This window comes from Anoplopoma fimbria, chromosome 17 (genome assembly GCF_027596085.1).
Source record: "Anoplopoma fimbria isolate UVic2021 breed Golden Eagle Sablefish chromosome 17, Afim_UVic_2022, whole genome shotgun sequence".
NCBI classification, from domain to species: Eukaryota; Metazoa; Chordata; class Actinopteri; order Perciformes; family Anoplopomatidae; genus Anoplopoma; species Anoplopoma fimbria.
Window position 1 is genome coordinate 16,020,822 of NC_072465.1, and position 22,380 is coordinate 16,043,201.

At 41.4% G+C, this 22,380-nt stretch overlaps 1 protein-coding gene across 1 annotated transcript in view; it reads right to left on the minus strand.

The window, feature by feature from the left end:
• LOC129106302 (ERC protein 2-like) overlaps positions 1 to 22,048 on the minus strand; it is a 29,603-nt gene extending 7,555 nt beyond the window's left edge. Inside the window, 12 exon segments of the mRNA XM_054617686.1 lie at positions 600 to 799; positions 4,345 to 4,485; positions 4,684 to 4,824; positions 5,593 to 5,730; positions 6,715 to 6,882; positions 7,644 to 7,811; positions 8,743 to 8,898; positions 11,268 to 11,342; positions 11,694 to 12,128; positions 21,376 to 21,930; positions 21,933 to 21,979; positions 21,982 to 22,048. Of these exon segments, the coding sequence (XP_054473661.1) occupies positions 600 to 799; positions 4,345 to 4,485; positions 4,684 to 4,824; positions 5,593 to 5,730; positions 6,715 to 6,882; positions 7,644 to 7,811; positions 8,743 to 8,898; positions 11,268 to 11,342; positions 11,694 to 12,128; positions 21,376 to 21,930; positions 21,933 to 21,979; positions 21,982 to 22,048 (2,291 nt within the window).
• Positions 22,049 to 22,380: the final 332 nt, after the last annotated feature.

Sequence of the window (22,380 nt, forward strand, 5' to 3'; positions counted from 1 at the left end):
ATGTACACAGTACACATAGAAAGGGATCTTTTTTTCTTCATTTTTTGGAGCGTGGCTTCTCTTTCTTTTTTTCTTGTTTTGTTATATATTGTTTGTTTGTCGTACTGAGAGGGACAGAGTGATAACAACAGCACTTCTTCCTATCAAGCTTGAATGCACATATTGTAAGTAGCTTTGCACAAATGCTTCTACAAAATTTATGTAATGTGATAATGTTACAATTTGTTGGAATTGCATACAAATATACGCATTATATTCTGAAAAAGAGTAATTACATATCGGTAAACTGAAGGTTAAAGGAATTATTTACCCACAAAATGGCTATTTGTTTATCAATTACTCATCCTATTTTACCTTGCATTCTCGACAAAAATCTTCAAACCGGCCCGGACCCGCACAGAGCAGTAGCGCTTGCGCAAGTGTAAGACGAGATTGGTATTGGTGTTCTCCGTTCACCGTGGAGGCATGCCAGAAAACAAAGTTTTCTTCAAGGATTTAAAGTAATTGATATACAAATTTTCATTTTGTAGGTGAAGTTTTTCTTTAAGATGTCTTTAAATACTTTACTAACCTAAGTCTAGACAGTCAGATTTATTTACCTTTCCAACTCAGCAATCTTCTTATCCTTGTCATTCTTTTCAGTCTCCACCTCTCGCAGGATGTCCAGGAGTCTCTCCACCTCCGTCTGAGCCTTGTTGGACTCGTCCTTGTAGTAGCTCACCTCCTTCTCCAGCAGCTTCACTCGGTCCACGTACTCTGGGTTCCCTCTGGGGCCGGACTGCTGCTCCACCTCATGGGCCTTCTGCATCCACGTGCCAGAGAAGGAAAAAAAAAAACATGCACACATGCACACACCCAAAAGATACACTCAGTTAATATTATAACATCAACACAACCATGCAGTACCGCACAGAAAGTTTTACTGCCCAAGGAAGAGAGATACATACAGCACACTGCAGTCCATCACTGTTTCAAATGAACCACTCCCCTTGCTCTCTCTCTCTCTCCCCCCATTTCTGAATGAATAAGTAAAATGTTGTGAACAAGGGCATCATTACTGGTGCTGGCTCATTAGCTTTAACAGAGCTATTATTTAGCTCCATTTAACAGCCTTATGAGACTCCCAGTCACTTTGCACACTTGGTGAGCGTGCAGAATGCAGGACTGTGTATCTTTGTGTTTGTGCGTCTTGTGTTTGTGCAGCACTTTAACGATCAAAAAACAGTGACAAATCAGTGGCAGTGAAATGCTAAACCATGAACCTGTCTCTTTGGTTATGTGTCAAACTAATCAGAGCTTCACTGCTTGATCAATATGGACTATTCTCACCATTGTTGCAACAGTTTGTAACTATCTAAGAAGTACAATGCAGTGGTACACATCACCCTTGAGACAGTATGCAGCCACACATGTCAACACAGGTCGCAAAAGTGCAAGAGTTGCACAGAGCCAGAGAGCATCCACCAAAACACTGCAGTGATCTCCAACCACGACTGATACCTCAGCTAACCGCACCACACTGAGACGAGAGAAAAGCGTGGCAACACTGACAGTGACAACATGCAACAAGGTCGACTATGTCATGCAAACCCAACGAAGCTGCACAGTCTTTGTGATTTTCAGTCAAAAGAATGGAGAAACAGAAGCAACAGGGACCGAGTTAATCTGTCGGCTAACAGTAAGTCTCATATTTTAAGCATGAGGAGCGATGTTGGGATTTAGCTTGCGTGAAATTGATTTTTTACATTTTTCAAATTGTAAAATATACATCAAGTCATTTTAGATCCACTAATCAATGTGGAAGAATATCAAAAATAACTTTGTTTGAGATAGGAATCAGACTCCAGTCAGCCTGTGGGTATAAATGTGGACTTTGACGAGAGAATTATGCTAAAGAATAAATCAGTTCAGTGCATCCCTCAAAACTATTCATAGCTTGACTCGGATGTTTACTGGGTTTCTAAAATACACAGAATTTGATTTTTAAAAAGACCAAAGTACCAAATAATTTATCTGTCATCTTATAAAATCCTTCAGTAACAAATGGAAAAGATGGAAAGAGTTTGGCTTCACAGTTTATTCCGGTGTTGTACGTGTAAAAAGATTAACCGGAAGTTAACCCCATCAGGCCATGTCCTTTGACTTCCATTACATACAATATCTAAATAGCCTTTGTGAAGAAATGTATGCTTGATATGGATTTAGGCTCTTAGATATCCAGCCCTCAAACATGATAAAGTTCTATTGACTGACAACTTTAGCCTTATCTTTAAATTCTTTCATTGGACAAATGTTTGCAGAACCTTTTTTTCTCTAATGTGCAAGAATAAGAAAATCACATTGTGGTTAAACAAACTAGTCACAAATAAACCAAGTACAAAGCCACAATTAGAATATAAAAAAATAGATATACTGTATAATTCCAACTGACCAAATAAAGTGAACTTAAAATACTGCTTATGTAGCACCAGTCTCACCACATGTGTTATAAACACAAACAGTTGCAGAATGAGTACGTTGCACAGGACTCTGAGTGCAGTATAAAGCTCATTATATCAGTACAGTGCGATGACCAACATGCATCTGGGTGGCTCAGTGGGTGAAAGCAGAACCTAATATTGGGGCTGGCATGATCACCATATAGCATATTTCAAATAAGTTATCAATGGTCCTCATGCTTTCAATATGTGCCTCAGACAGCTCAAGAGAGGGACTTACAGGATTGTTCATGTGACTGAATAGCTGCTCAGCTTGCTACATTGCAAACGGAGGGGTTGAGGAAGGGGGTGGGGCAGGAGAGTAAGTGTTAGGATTTCGTCTGAGCCAGAGGAGAGAACAGCAGGATCAGACATGTTACAATACAATGCTGGACAGAGCAGTAACATAGTCTCAGTACAGCACATGTTGGTACAGTTTAAGGGCAACACATCACGGACAAATGCAGAGGAACAGACACAGGGACAGTCTGTGGGTTATGGAGTAGGAGGAGGTGAGGGGGGGTATTTAATGGACGGTTCCCTGGATCAAAGCAGTGCGGCCCGTTACAGGAGAGAAAGCATGATGGTAGCCATTATCCTAATTAACTATGTTTTATATAAGGCCGGTTCACGTTTCTGGTTCAGTCCAGATTACAGTGTTATTTACAGAACAGGAATTAGTTTAATGAGGGATTACAGGTTTTCATAGTTTTCGGTTTGTTATATATACATAGAGTGTGTTCTCTTGAGTAATTTGAGATTAGTCATTCAAAATGAACCTTCATGAAAATAACACGCAGTGTCAGGCCTTAGCTACAGAAATATATGAGCAGGAAACGGAAAGACACCAAACTCTTTTAATTCTAAGAAGAAAAAGGAATAATTCACAATTGGTGAAGTCTATAACTACTTAATAGTCTCTTTTTCCAAGTGGTCCCGGGACTCACAGTGAGCTAATTATTTTGTTCACAGTGGACACGGAAGCTTTGGTTTTTATCTAAAGTTCAGTGCAATTAATGACGGACATCTCTCAAGGCCTAATTCAGGGCAGAGAGGCTCTCCACTGCACAGCCAAAGTTGAAAAAAATGTTGCATTTTACATGTTTGAAACACATGTTTTCACAATGCTTTCAATTTAGTCTGTTTCTTATCAATTTTATTTATTTGTACTTTCCGTCTGCAGCCAATGGGTATAGTTATAGGGCTTACCGGGTAGGTGGGTACGTTTTCTTTGTTGTTGTTGTTGTTGTTGAACTTTAGATATTTTAAATACCCAAGCCAAAGATCACTTTCTCTTCATTTTTGAATAGATATATGTGGGATTTTAATCATGTAGTCTGTGTTCCTTGTATGAGTGCATTCAGTTTTTGTTGTGCTATATGCCTCTGCCCTGTTAAATGCCTGTGCCCTCACCAAAGTAAATGGAAAAATTAAAGTGCTCATAAAAACATCAACAATAAAAAACTCTACATTTTAGACTGAAAGTTCAATTCTAACCTTGGAAAAAACGTATTTGGCAAATAAAAACACCCTACAGCAGCCATGTCGTTTCTGTTCTTGAGCTTTTGATCATATCACATGGTATTCCTGAGCAGGTGGATTTGCAGTTGTCATAAAATGTAACTTTAGATGTCAGTTTCAGATGTAGATTATGGGATATAGAAAAACACTCAAGAACAGCTACAACAGGGCCCTTGTAGTAAAATTGTAATCTGAACGGCTGTAAATTTGTATGAAAATGTGTTTGCTCTGATAAACTGCTGTGGTGTGATGTTTACTGATTAGCTTTACTAAACAATTGATTCGTAATCTCTAAATCTACACATTAGACTGATGAGTGATTCTGCACTGTGAAACTTAAACCTACCTTCTGCAGCTGCGTCTCCAACTTACTACACTCCTCTTTTTTCTGCTCAATGGCGATCTCCAGTGACTTGAGCTTTGAATCCTTCTTAAGGCCGGAGGATGCCAGCGATGAAGCGTGTTCCTTTAAATCGATGAGACTGGACTGCAGGTGGAAAGACAGTTAGCACAGGTTTAAACCAGGTCTACCTAGGCCAAAGCGCCACAGCTTAAATGTCATATACAGACCTGCTGACAGAATATATTGTACAGAACAGTAGATTAGAGAGACATAAGGCACAGCATGTGTACAATATGCAGCCATGTGGACACAAATGTCTTTACACCATGCATACTCACTGACCTCTTTCTCTGTTAATTCTATCTGCAGGGTGTTGACCTTTTCCTTCAGATCCTTGTTGTCTTTCTTATACGACTCCACTTCTTCCAGACGTTCTCTGTCTTCCCTCTCCCTTTGGTCCTTTAAACGCTCTATAATCCTCTCCTAACGCACACACATACAAAAAATAATAATGGCAATTAAACTTCAGAATGTTCTAAAGAGACAATTTAGGAGTTTGAAGAGTCTTGGCCGTGTGTGAGCAATAAGACACATTAGTCAAGCGACTGAAGACTAAAGTGTAAGAGTAAGCTTTCAGAGCAGCCTCTCAAGTGGCACCTTTAAGTTGTGTGAAATGTCATAAACAAAAAGCTTAAATTTGTGAGTAGGCGTAAACGTGAAGGGTCATTACTTTAATCTTTGATTTAAAGGAAAAGTTTGGTAAAAACGCTTATTTGCTTTCTTGACGTTATTTGGAGGAGAGGAGTGATACCAGTCATGCTAGTATGAAGCTACCACCTGCAGCCAGCTAACCTAGATTAGCATACAGCTATCATAAAAACTATGAATCTCACAAATTTATACATTCTATCTTGTTTGTCTGATCGGTACAAAAACTGACAAACATCAATTCGCCGTTATGTGCCGGACTATTTCTTGGTCTGGAGCAGCAACTTCCTGGAGTCTCTGCTGGTGGTAGCTTTATATTTACTCTACAGTTTTGAAAGTTTTAATGCAAAAAAGTGTATTCCCAAAATGTCTGACTTTTTCTTTAAGACCCAAATTTTTTATTTTTAGCAGCTCCATAGATACATGCCCTAAAGTTAAACCCAACTCCAGTCAGTGGGACAGACACCAACTGCTGTTCACATGACGATGTGACCTTGAACACTCATTGCATCCTAATCCTAATGCTACAGTGCAGAACTATACCTTCTCTGACAGCGCCTCCTCCAGGGTGGCCAGGGCAGTGTCTGTGTTACTGGAGTCGGTCTGCAGAGACTTGACCCTGTCCTTTAAGTTCCCCAGCTGCTTGTCTTTGTCCCGCAGCTGCTCCTGCAGGTTCTCAATCTGACACAGCGAGGAGGAGGAGAGCGGGAGGATGGTGGTGGCACACGGGAAAGAAAAGAGTAGAGAAGCAGAGGTAAATAGCATGATCTCAAAACCAGAGAAGTATTTCAAGTTGGTGTAATAGCTGGACTCGGAGATTACTGAAGTCTTTGATGATTAATACCCACTACAGACACCGTCATGTTCAAAGTTTTAAATGTGCTGGGGCTTTACAACGAAGCATTTTTACATTTCAAGAAAAACATCAAAAACTGCCAGCCTTTAAAAAGAGTTTGATAAGTATAATCTTTAAGAGTAGAAGAGAATGTAAATCAAGCTGCCATCTTGGAAAAAGTAGGAATTCTGCATTAAACTAATGTAAAAACACAACTATTTAAAGACACTAAAAATGTGCACAGATTTAATATTTTATATTATGTTATTGACACAGCAGAGAAACTAAACCTAATCATCAACGACTTTCAGGAGAAAAAAAAGATTTAGAAATCAGGAGAGATAAAAGTGGATGGCTGAGGGAGAGGAAGTGTGATAGAACAAGAGAGCAAAGAAAAAGAAGCAAAGGGAATGGGTGAGCAGGTCAGGGTGAGAGAGGGAGTAACACTCTGTGGGTATTTATAGCACACACATACTAGAGTCAGTGAGGCAGAAATATCTTCTAGCTTGTCTTTCTATGGACACTTTCCCCCTGAGAGCAACAGAGACTATCTCACTCTAAATGGAGAGAGTAACCACTCTGCTCTGTATTTTCACAGAGTGACTGGTTTAGTCCAGGACACAGGAGTCTGACGAAACAACCCGCTACGCTCATCGTTCATTTCAAAGTACATCTGGAGTACAACGGCTACTCACCACAGTTCGGTGTAACCGATTAATAATGTAACAAAAACTAGGTTAGTGAATGGTTTGGAGAATTATTTCAATATTTTCCTCAGTTGGTATTTTCACACCCTAAATGGTGAGGTTTTCTTCAACTCTGATTCCCACCTTCTTCTGCAGGACATTGATCTTTCTTTCTTTGACCTCAAGCATGTCCTTCATGTCCCTGATCTCTCCGGCGAGAGTTCCCTTCTCCTCCGTCAAGTCCTGCAGCTGCTTGGTTTTCTTGTTCAGGAAAGACTCTTTCTCCTCGAGACGCAGACGTAGAGCATCAACCTGAAGCAAAACGCAGCCAAAAAACACACACTGTAGTGAGTAGGGCTGTCCTCGACCAAAGAAACACTTAGTCGACTAACACTCATGCGATTTTGTCGACTTATTGATTGGTTGATTTAATGAACGGAGTAAAAAAGTAGTTTCTCCACAAAAAGAATCACACAAAAGCATTACTTTAAATCTTGTGTTAACCAGCGATGTGCACCACCTTAGTTCCTTCAAAAAAAGTTATTTGGCACAAAAAAGCATAAAAAAGACTAATCAACTAAAGAAATCTTGGTCATCTGAGACCTAAACATCAGATTCGTCCACTAATAGACTAAGAGGGGCAGCCCTAGCAGTGAGTTTTACAATCAAAGAAACTCTTAAGTATAAAATTGAATCTAAATGCAATTGCAAAGGAACACAGGAGCTGAGCAGGTATTTATTAGTGTGTTGATGATCTTCAGTTTGTGCATTACAGTTACCGTAATGCTTGCACAGTCATTTATTTATTCGAGCAGCTATTTGATGTATTCAATGTTTATTAGATGTGCTGGGACAGTAAACTGTGCATTACGTTTTTTGGTGGTGCCCTGAGTCAGTTAGTTAGTCCCAAAGTAAATCAATTGCTGATATGATTTGCCGTTTTAAGCCTCAGGCTCAGGCCAAGCCTATTACTTGCTCAGTTTGGCTTGGAGTATGAAAATGTTTGTGAGGGAGAGTATTATTAAGTTGATTTACTGTATGTGAATAAACAACTTAGTTTTTTCCCCCATTACCTCTGTTTGCAGGATGGCAGCACGTTGCTCCTTGGCAGTGAGAGACTCTTTGAGCACCTCGATATGCTGTTTGCAGTCTGAGTTCTGGTTGTTGAGGGTCTCTAGTTTCGTCTGCAGAGCCAGCAGCTCTGACTCCTTCTTTGACAATTCCTGCTTCAGCTGGTCAATCTACAGACATGTGAAACAACCATTTACATGAGCATTATAATGTTATACCATCACGGGGTGGGTGTGTGCGTGTGTGTGTGTGTGTGTTCGACAATGTGTGGGAAACCTCTTTTTACCCAAACAGCAGGCTAGTCGGTACGGCTGTGGCACTATTTTCATCAACGCATTCTCTCATTAAAAATGCATTTGGGACTGACTCCCCTGCATTCATCATTTATTATACATCATCTCTATTCATGATTGATGAAAAGAAGTCTAAAAATAGAAAAACAAAACTGTGGCTGGTCCACGCCTAATGTGAGGAGCGGTATGTAAACACAGAGTCAAGCTCCGGAGAGACATATGAGCCTCAGAGAACGGCGGACACATGCACCTTGATAGGATCACAGATTTCAGGTAGCTCTGCTGGTGTGGTGACACTGTAGCTCTAACTAACGAAACACAAGTCATCATGTTTTCATGGGGAGTGGGCTGATAAAAACACTCAAACTAAAGCCGGTTAAGTCTGTATAATAAAAACAATTCTATCACTGGGCAGGCGTGCACCTCATTTTTTGAACATAATGTTCACAATTGTCTGTTGGCAGCGTAATAATAAAGTAACCAGCTTTTATACGTACGTAAGGAAGAAAAGTTAAGTATTTCATTATGCCACAGCATGCATTTGCTGATTAAGCCTTTTTTGGTATTCTTGACATTGATCTCTTTAGAAAAAGAAATTTAAAAAAAACTGGCAGAGAAGCATCTCTCAGAAAGCCAACAGGGCACTTTGCTGATGACACCAAATGCTAAAGCAGAGACGTTTTAGCTTGATTTAGCGTTCTCCTCAGTGCAAAGCTTTATCTGTATCCTGAACGACTCAATCATGTTTGTTTTTCAGCCACATTTTTCGCAGGATCATTATTTCATGCATAGTTTGGACGGTATCTACCTTGCTCTTCATAAACTTAGAGTGGTTCTTGTAGACCTCCATCTGTTTGATCTCCTCTTCTCTGTCCTCTGTGTTCAGTAAGCCGTTCGCCTTCAGCATTTGAATCTCATCCTCCAGATCTCGAATGTTGCGCTCCAGAGAGGCAATTTTGGTGTCCTGCACACAAACATGCAGAGGAGACACACCTCAAAACCCAGACTGGCATGTCTTTTTTCAGTTTTATGCTGCAAATGAAACTGAACTACAGTCCAGAACAGACAGAAAGACTGAAAGAAACAAAAAAAAGATAGAGACCAAAATGCAGAGGGAGTGAGAAAGAAAGATGTAGTGAGATAAAGAGAGGCTGGAAGACGCTCTTCGATGTGGCTGAGAGCAACTGCAGTATCTGTCGGTGAAATCAGAAGCTTTCTACCCAGCTCCTTGCCGCCGCTCAGAGGATTAATCACCATTGGGATATATTGAGCACACATCCAGCTCGGAGAGATCAGCCAGGACTGGAGAGAAATGTGCAAAGGGAGAGGAACAAAAGTAACAACCCGTAGCTTTTGCCGTAGTTGCTTGCAGATCAATGCAGAATTGAGTCTCTGGACTGCAACTGTGAGTGCAGCTTTAGCTTCACGGCTTTTTAAATAAATAATACAACGTCTTTAAGATTAGCCATGGTCCATCTCCCCTCGCTAGCAGAGCGCAGAGCAACCTTGTTCCTTCCTGTCTCTCTCTCTCTTTTTATGTCTCTCCTTCTCTCCTCCTTGTGACTCTGAACTTATGAACTTGTGGCTGTTAGCAGGGTCAGTCCCAGACCGCTGCAGAGGTACATGGGAAATGTATCATAATGAGGAACGATGTGCTAACGGCGAAGGGTCTGAGGGGTTAATGCATGAACACTGCACATGTACATGCACTTCGCACTGCCGCTGTCTCTGTGTTACGAGATGAACATCAATGAACTAACATCGCTGCAATAGATACAAGACACCGTACCTTCAAAGGAGGGAGTTTTTATTCCGTCCACATGTAATCACTGGTACATCGACCTGGTCAGTAAATCTTGCTCTTTATCTCCCTTTCCCTGCCTCTGTGTGTCTCTCTTCCTATCTATCTCCCAGCATACTGGCCTCTCGCTGTCATAAACAACCACACCTGTTTCCATGGTAGCAGCAGGCAGGCTATATACCGTGCACTGTCTCTGGTGACTGAGGAGGAGAGGGCGGGAGGGATGAAGGGGAGACAGGGAGGGAGGATTATTCGTGCTTCAGCATCAGCACCAACACAGCAGAGAGAGTGAGGAAGAGGGGAGAGATGCAGGGTCTTCCTGCACAGCCCAGGAGGAGGAGGCGGTCTTCCCCTCGCTCTGTATGCAAATCAACAAGATCCCGGAGCAGATATGTCACATGACCGCGTTGGGTGAAGGCTGGGGCCTGCACAGTGCCGATTCAGCCGAGTGAGAGGGGCTGTGTCAGCTCAGCGATGATGTCATGATTTATTTTGAGGAAGTGATGTCAGGCCTCTGCAGTGAGGCTGGTGGAGACTACAGCTGTACAACACTGGTACAGCTCAGCCGCACAAGCGTCGATCTGAATAGACATTCATTATAAAATCATATTTGCATGTTACAGCTGCATCGGTTTAAAATAATGCAATATGTATGTCAAATGTAATTTGCTTAGACTGAGGGCAACCACACATGATGGTGATGGGTGGGGTCTCTAGAACTACAGTCCATCTCCTTAAATATTTTTTAATTAATATGAATGTTTGTCCCAATATTTAGATGTCCCTTAAGTTTCCCCTGAAGCTTTGACGTTAAATCAAACATTACATACATATTATTTATTTCCTTGTTCCACTGTTATTTTTTAAGTGAATTCAATCTCAAAAGCTTTGTTTTAAACAATGCTCATCTGCACAAAATTAGGCTGAAATGATGGACCTTCCGTCTATGTTGTTGAAGAGTTAATTATTGTCAGGAAACAAGTGTGATACAGCTTGGCATGACAGGCTGTTGCACCTCTCCAGCAACGACAGCTTTAATGTTGAACAGCAATATTGATTGTTGATGTTGACACAACTGCTTTGTGAGCACATACACACTATGTCTTTTAGTCTGTGTGTGAGAGACAGATAGAGAGATGTGTCAGTGTGTTTACTATTGACTCAGCTGCTGCTGATCACAATACCAACAATAGATACAGTAGAACACACACCAGATCTGTTTAGACATGCAGCAGTTTACATAATACCAGGCCTGTAAACTGCAGTGATCCAAATGCACAAAGAAACATCTGTCTTTAACATCTGGTTTTAGCTAGACCAATCATGGTTAGCTTGCTTGTTTGTTTGTATATAGTCATATTAAGAGGAACCTTCATACTGAAAAAAAGAAATGGTAGCTAGATAAAATAATAAACTACATATTAATAATCCTAACTTTTTTTTGAGGATTTAAGGCAATTTAAAGATTTTTTTCCAATGGTGACTTGTTCTGTGGTTACAGTCAGGCTGTATATTATGAGTCATGTTCTTACTTTCATCTCTATGATGGTCTGCAGGGCCTTGGTTTTGCTCGGATCCTGATGCAGGTGATTTCTTCTGTGAAGTTCCTTTTAGAAAAGATACAACATCATGAGGCACCAGAACAGCAGAATCTATTGTTACCTCTACTAAAACCTGGATTATACAACTAAATAAAAAGAAAAAGAAACATTTAAACACCAAAAAATGCATTTAAAGTCATGTAAAATGTTAAATGCGACCAATATGCTCTGCAGTTTTTACTTTCTCCATTACATAATCGACATGTTACAATATGAGCTGTAGAACAGAGCACGTTGATTATGAAAGACTCGGCACTGCCCTCTAGTGACGATAAACTAAAAAAAACTGTCAATTTTTAGCCTTGTACAGTGAATCTCATTAATCTTATTCCCAACACAACCCTGGTCATAGAGTACCTCTCGCAGGTGGATGTTCTCCTTGTCCTTTTGATCCAGAATGACCTCCAGGTGTCCAAGCTGGGCCTCTGCCTCAGCGATGCGCCTCGCTCTCTCCTGCTCCTCCTCCTCAGACACCCTGCCCGGCCCCGAGGGCAGCCCTTTGCTCTGCAGCATCTCCAGCAGCTTCTTAATGGACTCGTCCCTGGCTCCAAGTGTCTGCTTCTGGGTCTCGATCCTAAGCTCCATCTCCTCAAGTGTCTTTCTCAGCAAGAAGAGCTCCTTGGCCTGCCTGTCATGCTCGGCCTGCAGCCGACGGAAGTTCTCCTCCGTCAGCTCGATGGTGGTGTAGTGGTCGGCGGCGGAGCGGTTGCCGCCCTCCTGCTGCAGCAGGTGGTTCAGGTCCCGTTGTGTGCGCAGCTCGTCCTGGAGAGCCTGGATAGTCATCTGGAGATGCTGAAAGAGAGACTTTACAATTATTGAAACTCATTTCAGGAATAAACAAAAAGCTAAGTTTTTCATTACAACACTAAGAACACTACACATGAGGGTAAACACGTATAAACACATTTCTAAAATGCTTGTGCACGCCGTTCTGTGGGAAAATGCTACAGCAGGTCAAACAGGGTGACATATCACTTACCAATCTTTAGGATCAAGTAGACTGTAAACAATTGATCTGGACAAAGATAGTACTGCTTAACTTGATGTGATTATTTTTGTCATTCAGGAACAATAATTAAATCTGAATCCTTTGGAGTCACAGTAAGACGTTTTAAAAAATATATATAAAGGCTTGAAAGAAATCACAGCTGTCAAGCCTATGAATTTATTAGTGTAGCTTGCTCTTTTTGGACCAAATGAATGACTGTTGTTAATATGCTTATCACAGCTGAGGCCCACCCCGATGCATCCCTGCAGAGCAGCAGAGGTCTTTGGTCTCTGACAGTCTGATTCAAATCTCAGAGGTGGCATCTGGTTATAATGACAAAGCGTCTGAGAGCTAATTGAGCATCATGCATATGGTTATTTTATTGAGCCGTTACAGTTGGTGGTCATGGAGTCAAACATTTTAGAAGACTTTATAACAGAACCTATAGTATGCTTGCACTATAGAGTAGGCACAGTAATGTGTTGAAAAAACGCATCCTTGTTTCTGAGTGTCCAGGATAAAATTAAAATAAAAACACACACTATTAAGCCTACTATATTTCTTATTGTGCAGGGGTGTTGGTTCTGGATTTAAGGGCCGAGTTTCTGTCACAGATTGACTCAGGCTTGGTCTTGCCTGTTGACATTTTCTTCCAGCAGATATCTCCAGAGAGAGATCAATCTATGTCCAGAAAATGGCCCAATCAGGATTTAGAGGAGAGCAAGCAGATTGTTAAACCCCCTTTAAAGGCAGTCTCAGGTTGCAGGGTTTGTGGTACTGCAGGGGGAAGGAGCACCAGACACATTCGGATTGACACAATTGAACAAACCTATCACTCTTGGACGTTTTACAGTGTTTATAGGGGAACATATGAGGGTTCACAGGAAAAGGAGTTCACTTCCTTTCAGAGGTTCATAGGAGAGGAGGTTGTTATGGCGCAAAGGGATTGCCAGGTAAAAAATACACGCCACACTGAAGGTGACTCTATGTTGTGCACACAACACGTGGTGCAAACATAGGGACAAACCTTGGTTCTCCTGGCGTCCAGCAGCTGCAGAGCATGGCGGGCAGAATGAGCAGAAAAACAAATGTATGGTAAAAACAGAGCGGATGATCAACACAAACCAGTCAGAGATTTAAAATGAAGACACCCATCAGTCTGTCCAGCTGTCTGGTTGTCAGCCTTCAGCCCTCAGTCAGAACATGATGTTCACAATATACCTACAGGAAAAATATTACTTGTTGAGATTACTTTTCTGGAAAATGATATAAAATGAAATAAGGTTTTAAATGGCATTGATATTAACTTGGTTTGGTCCGGTTTTATTCTGTCTTCAACAACTTCCAAGTCACATTCATTTTTCTTTGGGCTTCATGACTATGACTTGCGTATATTCCTATATTTATGTGTATGTGTATAAGAAAAATCAAACAAAAAGGTCACAAACAAATACTACATTAATTTGATAGTCAATTAATTCGATAGTTAGTCACTAGTATTAGAACTGATTAATAATTAAAGTCATTTTTCAAGCAAAATGCTTTTAATGCATTTTCTGATTACAGCTCCCAAACATAAATATTTGTAACTTATTTTTGTCTTATAACCGTATTTTGAATATCTTATGGTTTTGGATTGCTGGTCTGACAAAACCAGACATTTAAAAATGCCTTTGATGGAATATCTGACATTTACGGACCAAACAATTAATTGAGACAACAAGCTGCAGATGAATCTATCAATAAAATAAGCATCAGTTGCAGCTCTGATTTATTGATTCTATTAACACCGTATGATAAAACAGCAGTACATTAAATCTTGAACATAACTCAAGGACAAATACCAAAGTACAAAACTGAATCTGTTTTTCTATCACTCTAACATATCTTGTTGGCTCACTTCCTCAGTACAAAACCAACAGGGTGGACGGCAGCTTATAGCCTTCTTCCAATGCCCCGGGACTGCACAGGATACTGAGAGCATGTGCTCTTCAAACCATCGGGGGGCAGTGTTTGTGTTAGTAGAAGGAGCTGGTGAAGTCTTCCTGCTGACTGCAGGACTGCTGCCATCATCATCAACAGTTTGGGTCACACTCCCTTCTGAGAGTCAATGCCATTTGGTCAGGCAACAGAAGTTAGCGTAGTCTTGTTCATTTACCTTCTGTCATTCCTACTGTCACCACTTGGAAATATCTTTTACTATAAAGAATGGATCTGTACACCATCAAACCTCACTTTTAAATTTACAAACAAGTTTCAATACAACAGTTATCTTCCTCATACATGTGGAATAGTCCTTATGATAAAATATAGAAAGTGTATATAAAATACAAAACCTACAATACCTCTTCTTAATCATACATACTGTAAAAAAAAAAAATGCAATATTGTTGTAATCACATTTAACAAAATGATAAATTACTGATTTCCTTCACGAGTTATGATCACGTAGAGAATATGCCCCTGCAAACATTGGCCTGCTGCTACCCTTCTTGTACTAAATCCATTTAATATTCAAACTGTTAAAACAACCCTTCTCTCTCTCCTCATATCTTCTCTCTCTCTAATCTCCCCTGACACTGGTCCCTCTCCCTTCCTCATCGATACCCCTCTCTTTGTCCTGATCAATAACCTGCCGTCTTGGAACTAAACTGCAGGAGGCAGCCCAGTGAATCCAGTGCATAATTACAGGGTGGTTTAAAAAGACTGTATGGTTTGTCCTGCCGACATCTACAGCAGAAAACTGTCCCAGTTCCTGTAAATCAGTCATGACTCAGCGGATATTGGTAGTGGTCGTCCTGCCTTAAAAGAAGGCTTCTCTTTTGCAGCGTATCCTGGAAAAAGAGCTTCCAGAGCTTTCGCAGAGTCAAGGAGGGATGTTCAGCTACAATGCTCCCCTTTCTAAGTGACACATGGGGCAGCCAAGGGTAACTGCCTGTCATAAATCCTTTTGTGCAGAAACACAAAATCCTTCTGAGAGCTGCAATAGACAAGAAATGGGTTTCTTTCAATTTCCCTCCAAAGTCTCTTTAAAAAAAAAATGCTAAAGCTCTATGTGCTTACATGCCGGTTAATTACACATACCAAGGTATACTGTAGTGTTAATCATGTGGATAAAAAGTTAAATTAACATGACTAAGAGTCTACAGGTATGTGAGCTGCTCTGTGTTCTGTACACAGCAGTGCTTTCAGCATGCTAACACACTGATGTTTTGCAGATGTTAACAGTGTTCACTATATTAGTTTAGCAGTTAAGCATACTAATATTTTCTAATTAGCAACAAACGCAAAGCACAGCTGCAGCTGATGGGAATGTCATTAATTTTGCAGGTGTTTGGTGAAAAAAAAAAAAATCGATATAAATTAGAAATTTGCCCGGATCATGGCGATAAGACAAAAAAAGTAACTACAAATGATCCTGAGGGAATCATTAATGTCATTACCACATTTTATGAGAATAAATCCAATACTTGTTGAGAAATTTATTTCAAAACATTAAATGTCGCGCTAGAGGGAAAGTCTGGAGATCCCCAAAGTCAGTAGGTTTCATCCTCTGGTGACCATGAATAACTAGATTGAATTTCCTGGCAATCCATCCAGTGATGCTGAGGTATTTCAGTCTGGACCAACGTGGTGGACATGTAACACATTAACTCAGATACATAGATAGATACTTCAGCTGGTGACATTCCAGTCTTTTACCAGGCTGCACAGGCACGAGCAGCTGTATGAGGTGGATGTATCCTGCATATGTGTGTGTGTTAAGAGAGTGTGGGTGTTTGTATCCGACAGATGGACAGCTCCGAGGCGCTGAGTCAGAGAAACCTACTGCTCACTGCATCCCTAATCTCAATGGTGTACGTCGTGATGTCTGACAATATAGAATTACACCCACAGCCATGCCAGCGGATGTGGCATTTATTCATCTCCACTCAGCTAAAAGGGAGGTAGTCTGAAGGCAGACTCAAGTACTAAGAACTTTGAGTATACAGATCTAAGAGAAGGTATCATTTTTCTTCAAAATGGTAACTCCACTCACTTTACACATAAAGGCTGGTTTCATTAGGTACATCTAGCATAACACACTGATGAGAACTGCATTGTGGGTATCATAGGCGGCAAAATTTGACAAGAAGAACACATTGGCATAAAAAAGACAATATCTATGGTTCTGTAGCAGTCATTTTGATCTATTTTGTGAGTTTTTACACCTGGGTGTATACATTAACATGGCAGAGACAAGCACACATATGTCCCAACAATGCTATCATGACCCGGCCCAGAGTCACATTAGATGCTGTATGTGTATATGTTGTCTACTGTAGGCCTAAACCTCACCGGGTAGTTTTAAACAAACTGAAAATAATAAGTCAACTAAGTGTACAACAACTACTACTATAGATCTTTCTGGCAAAAAGCCTTTCGAGTAGCTAACTATTGCTAAATTAATTAGCACATTCAATTTGGCTGGGAATAGCCGAATAGCTGCAGAGTGACTATTCAGGATGCAAATAAACACTGTATATTTTTATTCCCGAAAATCCAACAGCATTACAGAAGAGGTAGATCAACCCTTTATGTCATCAGCTATAAGAGGACAATACACACACACACACACACACACACACACACACACACACACACACACACACACACACACACACACACACACACACACACACACACACACACACACACACACACACACAAACATCTGTTAGGCTTATGTTCTATGAATTACAGCTATGTGATTTAATACTATGTATTTAATATTTCACTTCACACTGATAAAATAAATATGTATGATAAAACTACTCAGTGATACAAAGCCTCTGGGTAATGATAAAGTGAGGCTGTATAATTTCACAGAAATTTTGCATGAGAACCAGACAGCCAGCCTACCAGTGCAGGCAATCAATGAACCATTCAAAAAGATATAAAGGCCGACTTTTATCTACAGCCATGTTCATAAATCAACGCCTTTCCAATTACAAAACCATTATCACGCAAGTGTGGATTCAAAATAACGTTTGGGGTAAACACCCTTTGGTTCAATCATCCTTTTTTTTCCTATTTGAGTTTATGAAAGCGTGTCACAGTGGGCACCCCAAAGTGAGACAAAGTACAACAAGTACAATGATCCTGAATTAGCTGCTACATACATTTATGTGGAATTTGATACTGCTAACATCAGATAGAGATATAGACATAAAGACACACAGACACACAATACATATTAAGCCTTCAGTAACAGGTACTCTTTTTCTTAGAACACTTTGGTTTCACAATCATTTCTTTTATCCATCATTCCTACATAGCTTGTCTACTTGTTACAAAACATACAAATCTTACAGTTTGCCTGTCTAATTTGTTAATTTTTGCCTGTAAGATGTCAAAGAGCAGTAAAATCTAGCTTTGACGCATCGTCGACATGTGGACTTGAGGAGACGGGGATTAAACTGCCAACCCTGCAATTAGTTAGATGACTCTTATTGGACCACCTCCTGAGCCACAGTCGCCCATAAAAAACAGTAAAATGTCAGCTGAAAAAAGTCAAATTAATTGTGCTTTCCAATTCTGTTTTTCTGATTCAAAGGAGACTACGTCTTTATTCCTGGATTCTCACTTTACTTGTTAAGATGGACAGTTTTGTTCTGGAGACGAAGTCACAGCAGAACTGTAACACGTCTTATTCCCTTTGCTTTGTTCTTCCGTCCTCCACCCCCAGCTTAATCTCACCGGCATTGCAATCTGTGAAAGTTTTCCTGCTGTAAATGTTAAGACTCCTCTTTTCATCACCTTCCTGTCCTCTGGATGAAGCAGCAGCCATCTTATGTGCTCCCACGTGGGGGTTACCACAGGAAGTATCCATGATCTCTTTAGACTTTCACATATCACTTTCTCACTTGAGCTCCCGATGTCATGACATCGCCACAAAGATCAATACCTTCGCTCATCAATGTGACTACTGCAAGCTTGTTTGCCAACCAAATGAAGAGAGCTAAATATTAACACATACTGTTTAGGCTGCACACCTGCTGCACCACCATACATGTGAACCATAGTGCAAACAATTAATTGCCACTATAATACCTCTCCCACAAAAAAACTGGTATCGATGACTAATCCTCTGCAAACACCACCAGCTGTACAGAGGGAGTACAAAGGGAAGTACAAAGAGGAGAAGCCTCTTATCACAAATGCAAACATCCCCGTCCACATGCACATCACAGACTGTACGCTACCCACATATACAAATAAGGTATGTGCATCCACATGCACCTACACATGCACATTTATTCACAATGTGGTCAAAATAGACCCAACCCATAACACTTTGCTGAGACAAAACAGCCCCACCCTGATCACATGTTCACACTTTTAGTGCTCAGTTGCACGTACCAATCGCTAGCTCACAGTAAGGGATAGAAAAAAAAAAAAAAAAGATGTCATGTTTGACTCTGAGGCAAGGTATCTATGCACAGATAGAGTTGTGGGACGTGGGAAGCTCAGCCTCCATTTTGGGGATTGCGTTGATGAAGGCTGACTGGGTGGCTGAGCAGCAGTGGTCATGACTCAGTCAGATATGGTCCGCTCTAGCTCACACACTTGCCTCCAGCAGCTCTTCTCCAGCTTCAGCACGACAGAACATTCTGCTGAATTCCAAGTCAAATGGATCAGTGTTATAGCAGGCTGATCCATTTGCGTAGTACATTAAAAATGTGCCTCACAAAACAGTCCGGAGCTAATCACTCCCTCTAATCATGACCATCGACCGGCTTGATTAAAGCTCTGCAGGCTACGGTTGGTATTTCACTCAGAGTGGAGTGAGTGCTCTACAAAACAAATGAAAGGCAAACAAATGCATACATGGTTGTCCTTGTTTTCCTAAGATATGTTCAAAAGAAGCACACATTCTCAAATATTATTCTTCACAAAATGAATAATGCATGGTATTTGCTCAAGCTAATAGAAGCCTGAGGCACCTGATGCCATTGTAAAGGGTGCCATAAGACGGATGTAATGATTGGCCTGAAATTACTCCTATTATTAATGAGGCAATTTGCTCCTCAGTCTGCATCTCAATCCATCCCACCGTTAAGTATACACACACTTACGTAAGAACGCATCACAGCCCAGATATCAAGATAGAAAAGACCAATTATAGTAACAAGGCACATCTGCCTTTTATTAGCCGACATACTTTATTAATGAACCCAACCAGGAGGGACTTGCATATCATTCAGTGCAGAGTCAGAGCATACTGTGATGGACAAGGCTGAGTATAGAAAAAAAAAAATCTCTTTGTATCGAGCACAAAAGCCATGAAAGCCCACACTGTACAGCTTTTATACTCTGCTGGACACATTCAGCTTCTACAGTGTATGACGCCAAAGCTAAAAAATATATACAAGGATTCCCATTGAGTATTTAAACCACACTGAACATAAGGGATAAATGAAATGATAAATGGCTCAGGCCCTGTCAGTGGCAGTGCTGGTTTATCTCGAACAGGAACATTCTCCTCTCAAACACTGTCCCTGCACATTTTCATGAATCATAAAGATATAAAAGAATCAAAGTACAACCGGCTCCCCTCTAGGGATCACCGGCAGCTAAAACTGTGAGGCAGAGAGCTCGACATCCTTCCCTTTAGCAGCATGGGGCTGCTTCAAGGATGAGCTGGCAAACTGCAGCCTCTTTAACCTCCAGTCAAATCAGGCAAGCCACAAACGAATTTGAAAATAGAATGTTCATACACAAGAATACAAGCAGACATGCACAAAGACCGACGGGTCTCTGTTCATGGTCGCACTAAAAGTAACCTGCTGTGACCTTGAAGGGTGGAGAGACAGTGTTGAGTAATGAGTGGCCCACTCAACTGGCGGCTCATAGTCTGACAGCATCACGCAGACAGACTGGCACAAAGACCAGATACTGACGGCAAGACTTGGCCTTTACGTTGCTGGAAGCGTGGTACAATCAGCTGCATCATGCCACGGAACAGGCCGAAAAAAACAAAACGCTGTAGAGCTCAATCTAGTCAGTCAAGCAATATGCTGACCTATTCAACAATGTACCTCAGTGTGTGCTGCACTTTTCCTTTCAGCTGAATAATCAAAGTAAGCCAAGGTTCTGTCTGAGAACAGAGACCTATTTTCTCATACTGAAAGCAAGTGCAGCAAGTGATGAACGGCAGATTTTTTATATGCATTATTTTCATTGTTAGGACCTTTTTTTCTGGTGAAAAACAGACTGTAGTGTACTTGAAGATGTTGAGGGCCGGATTAACAGAGGTAGACAGAGAGAGATGATCAAAGTCAGAGTAAGTAAACGAAAGAGAGTATAAATGGGAAGAGAGAGATAGATTAAGACAAAGTGTGTTTAAGCATCCTTGACATGTGTCTCTGGGCCTTGTGCCTACTCTCGTCAGTTACTGATTTAACTGGGCCATGACTACACCCCCACATTGAAGCAAGCAAAAAAATCATTTGACATGTCACACTAATGCCAATCTGATAAAAACCTTTGAAAACAAACTAAAATGAACTTTGTGGCCAGATTGCATAAATAAATTACAATTCACTTGTTGGCAGTATCATTGTTCTTTTTACTGAATTAATAAACAACTAAAAGCAGGTTTTCATTGTCAAAATTATGGATTATAAAATGATTTCATACAAGCCACGATGCTTGTGTTTCAAAAACTAGATTATACAAAACTAGATTAAAGGGTTTTGTGTTTGGCTCGAGTGCGCTCTCTGTCATTGATTCTGTACTGGAGAACTATGCACGGAAAGTGCGTGTTAAATATTTATGTGCACAAAGAACTCTTTCCAGAAAGGTTTCAACAAGTACTGAAAACATGACTGACTGCCATAAATCTCTTGAACTCCCAGGCTGAGGAATGACAGTGGTCTATTGCAGAGAAGAGAATGGTGAAAGCAGAGACACACAGATCAAAGAAGACACGAGAGAGACAGCAGAGTAGCAAACTGAAATTCACTGCAGTAACGAATGGGTTATGACTGTTTAGAGGGCTGGTCTCACCTGGTTCTCCTCATGAGTGACTCTCATCTGCTCTTTAAGGATTGATGTGCGAGCCGCCTCTTCTTTCCTCATTATCCTCTCCTTCTTCAGCTCGGGACTCCAGAAGCTTTTGATGCTGTTTGTGGAAGATCCCAACTTACTGTCCTTCAGGTCAAGCTCCCGGCGCAGCAGCTCGTTCTCCCTATGCATGTCCCTGAGCTGGACCTGCATCTCCAGCAGCTCCCCACCACTGCCCCGCACCGCCTGCCTCAGCAGTGCAGAAGGCACCCCCTGGTGGTGGTGGTGGTGGTGTAGCATGGAGAGGGAGCCCAGGTCACTGTAAGACAGGAGGTCACCATGGGGAAGCCCCACTGAAGCGATGTTCGGACTGCTGCCCATGGCTGTGACGCGGCCCCCGTACATGGCCCGGCTGGTGGCGCGACCCAGAGTCATGGTGCCTTTTGGGTAGGTGGCAGTGGAGCCGACGCCCTCGTGGTCGCTCAAGTACATGGGCCCCGAAGTAGCATAGGCAGCGTTGAGTGACTGGATGTTCTCCATGGAGAGCGTCTTCCCCCCCCACCGCCCCCGCCCCCGCTGTTGGCCCTCCGATGGCCCAGTCTGGGGACCTTGGCAGGCGCGGGGACCGTGCGGGGCTGCTCTCTATATGGCCTACAGCTCTGGAACTGCCGTACATGACCTGTGAATCGGCGCTGTGGCCACCAGAGGGTCCTTAACAGGGGAGCGCTGAAGTGAGACTGTTCTGACCCTCTGAACTGCACATGGGGGACTTATTTCATTCCTTAATGTGTGGAACACATCAAAGTCAGATCTGAGGAAACAGGAGAGAAGCACCTGTTAGATGAATAACACCTGTTTGTGTGTCAGATAAATGAATACACAGTACAATTCCCTCAGAAAAAAAATATTTGGCCTGCAAGATGCTACAGTTGAAAACATATTTGCTTTAAGAATGTTTTAGTCAACATCAGCTCCTTTTTACACAGGAACATCCCAGCATCATCCTGG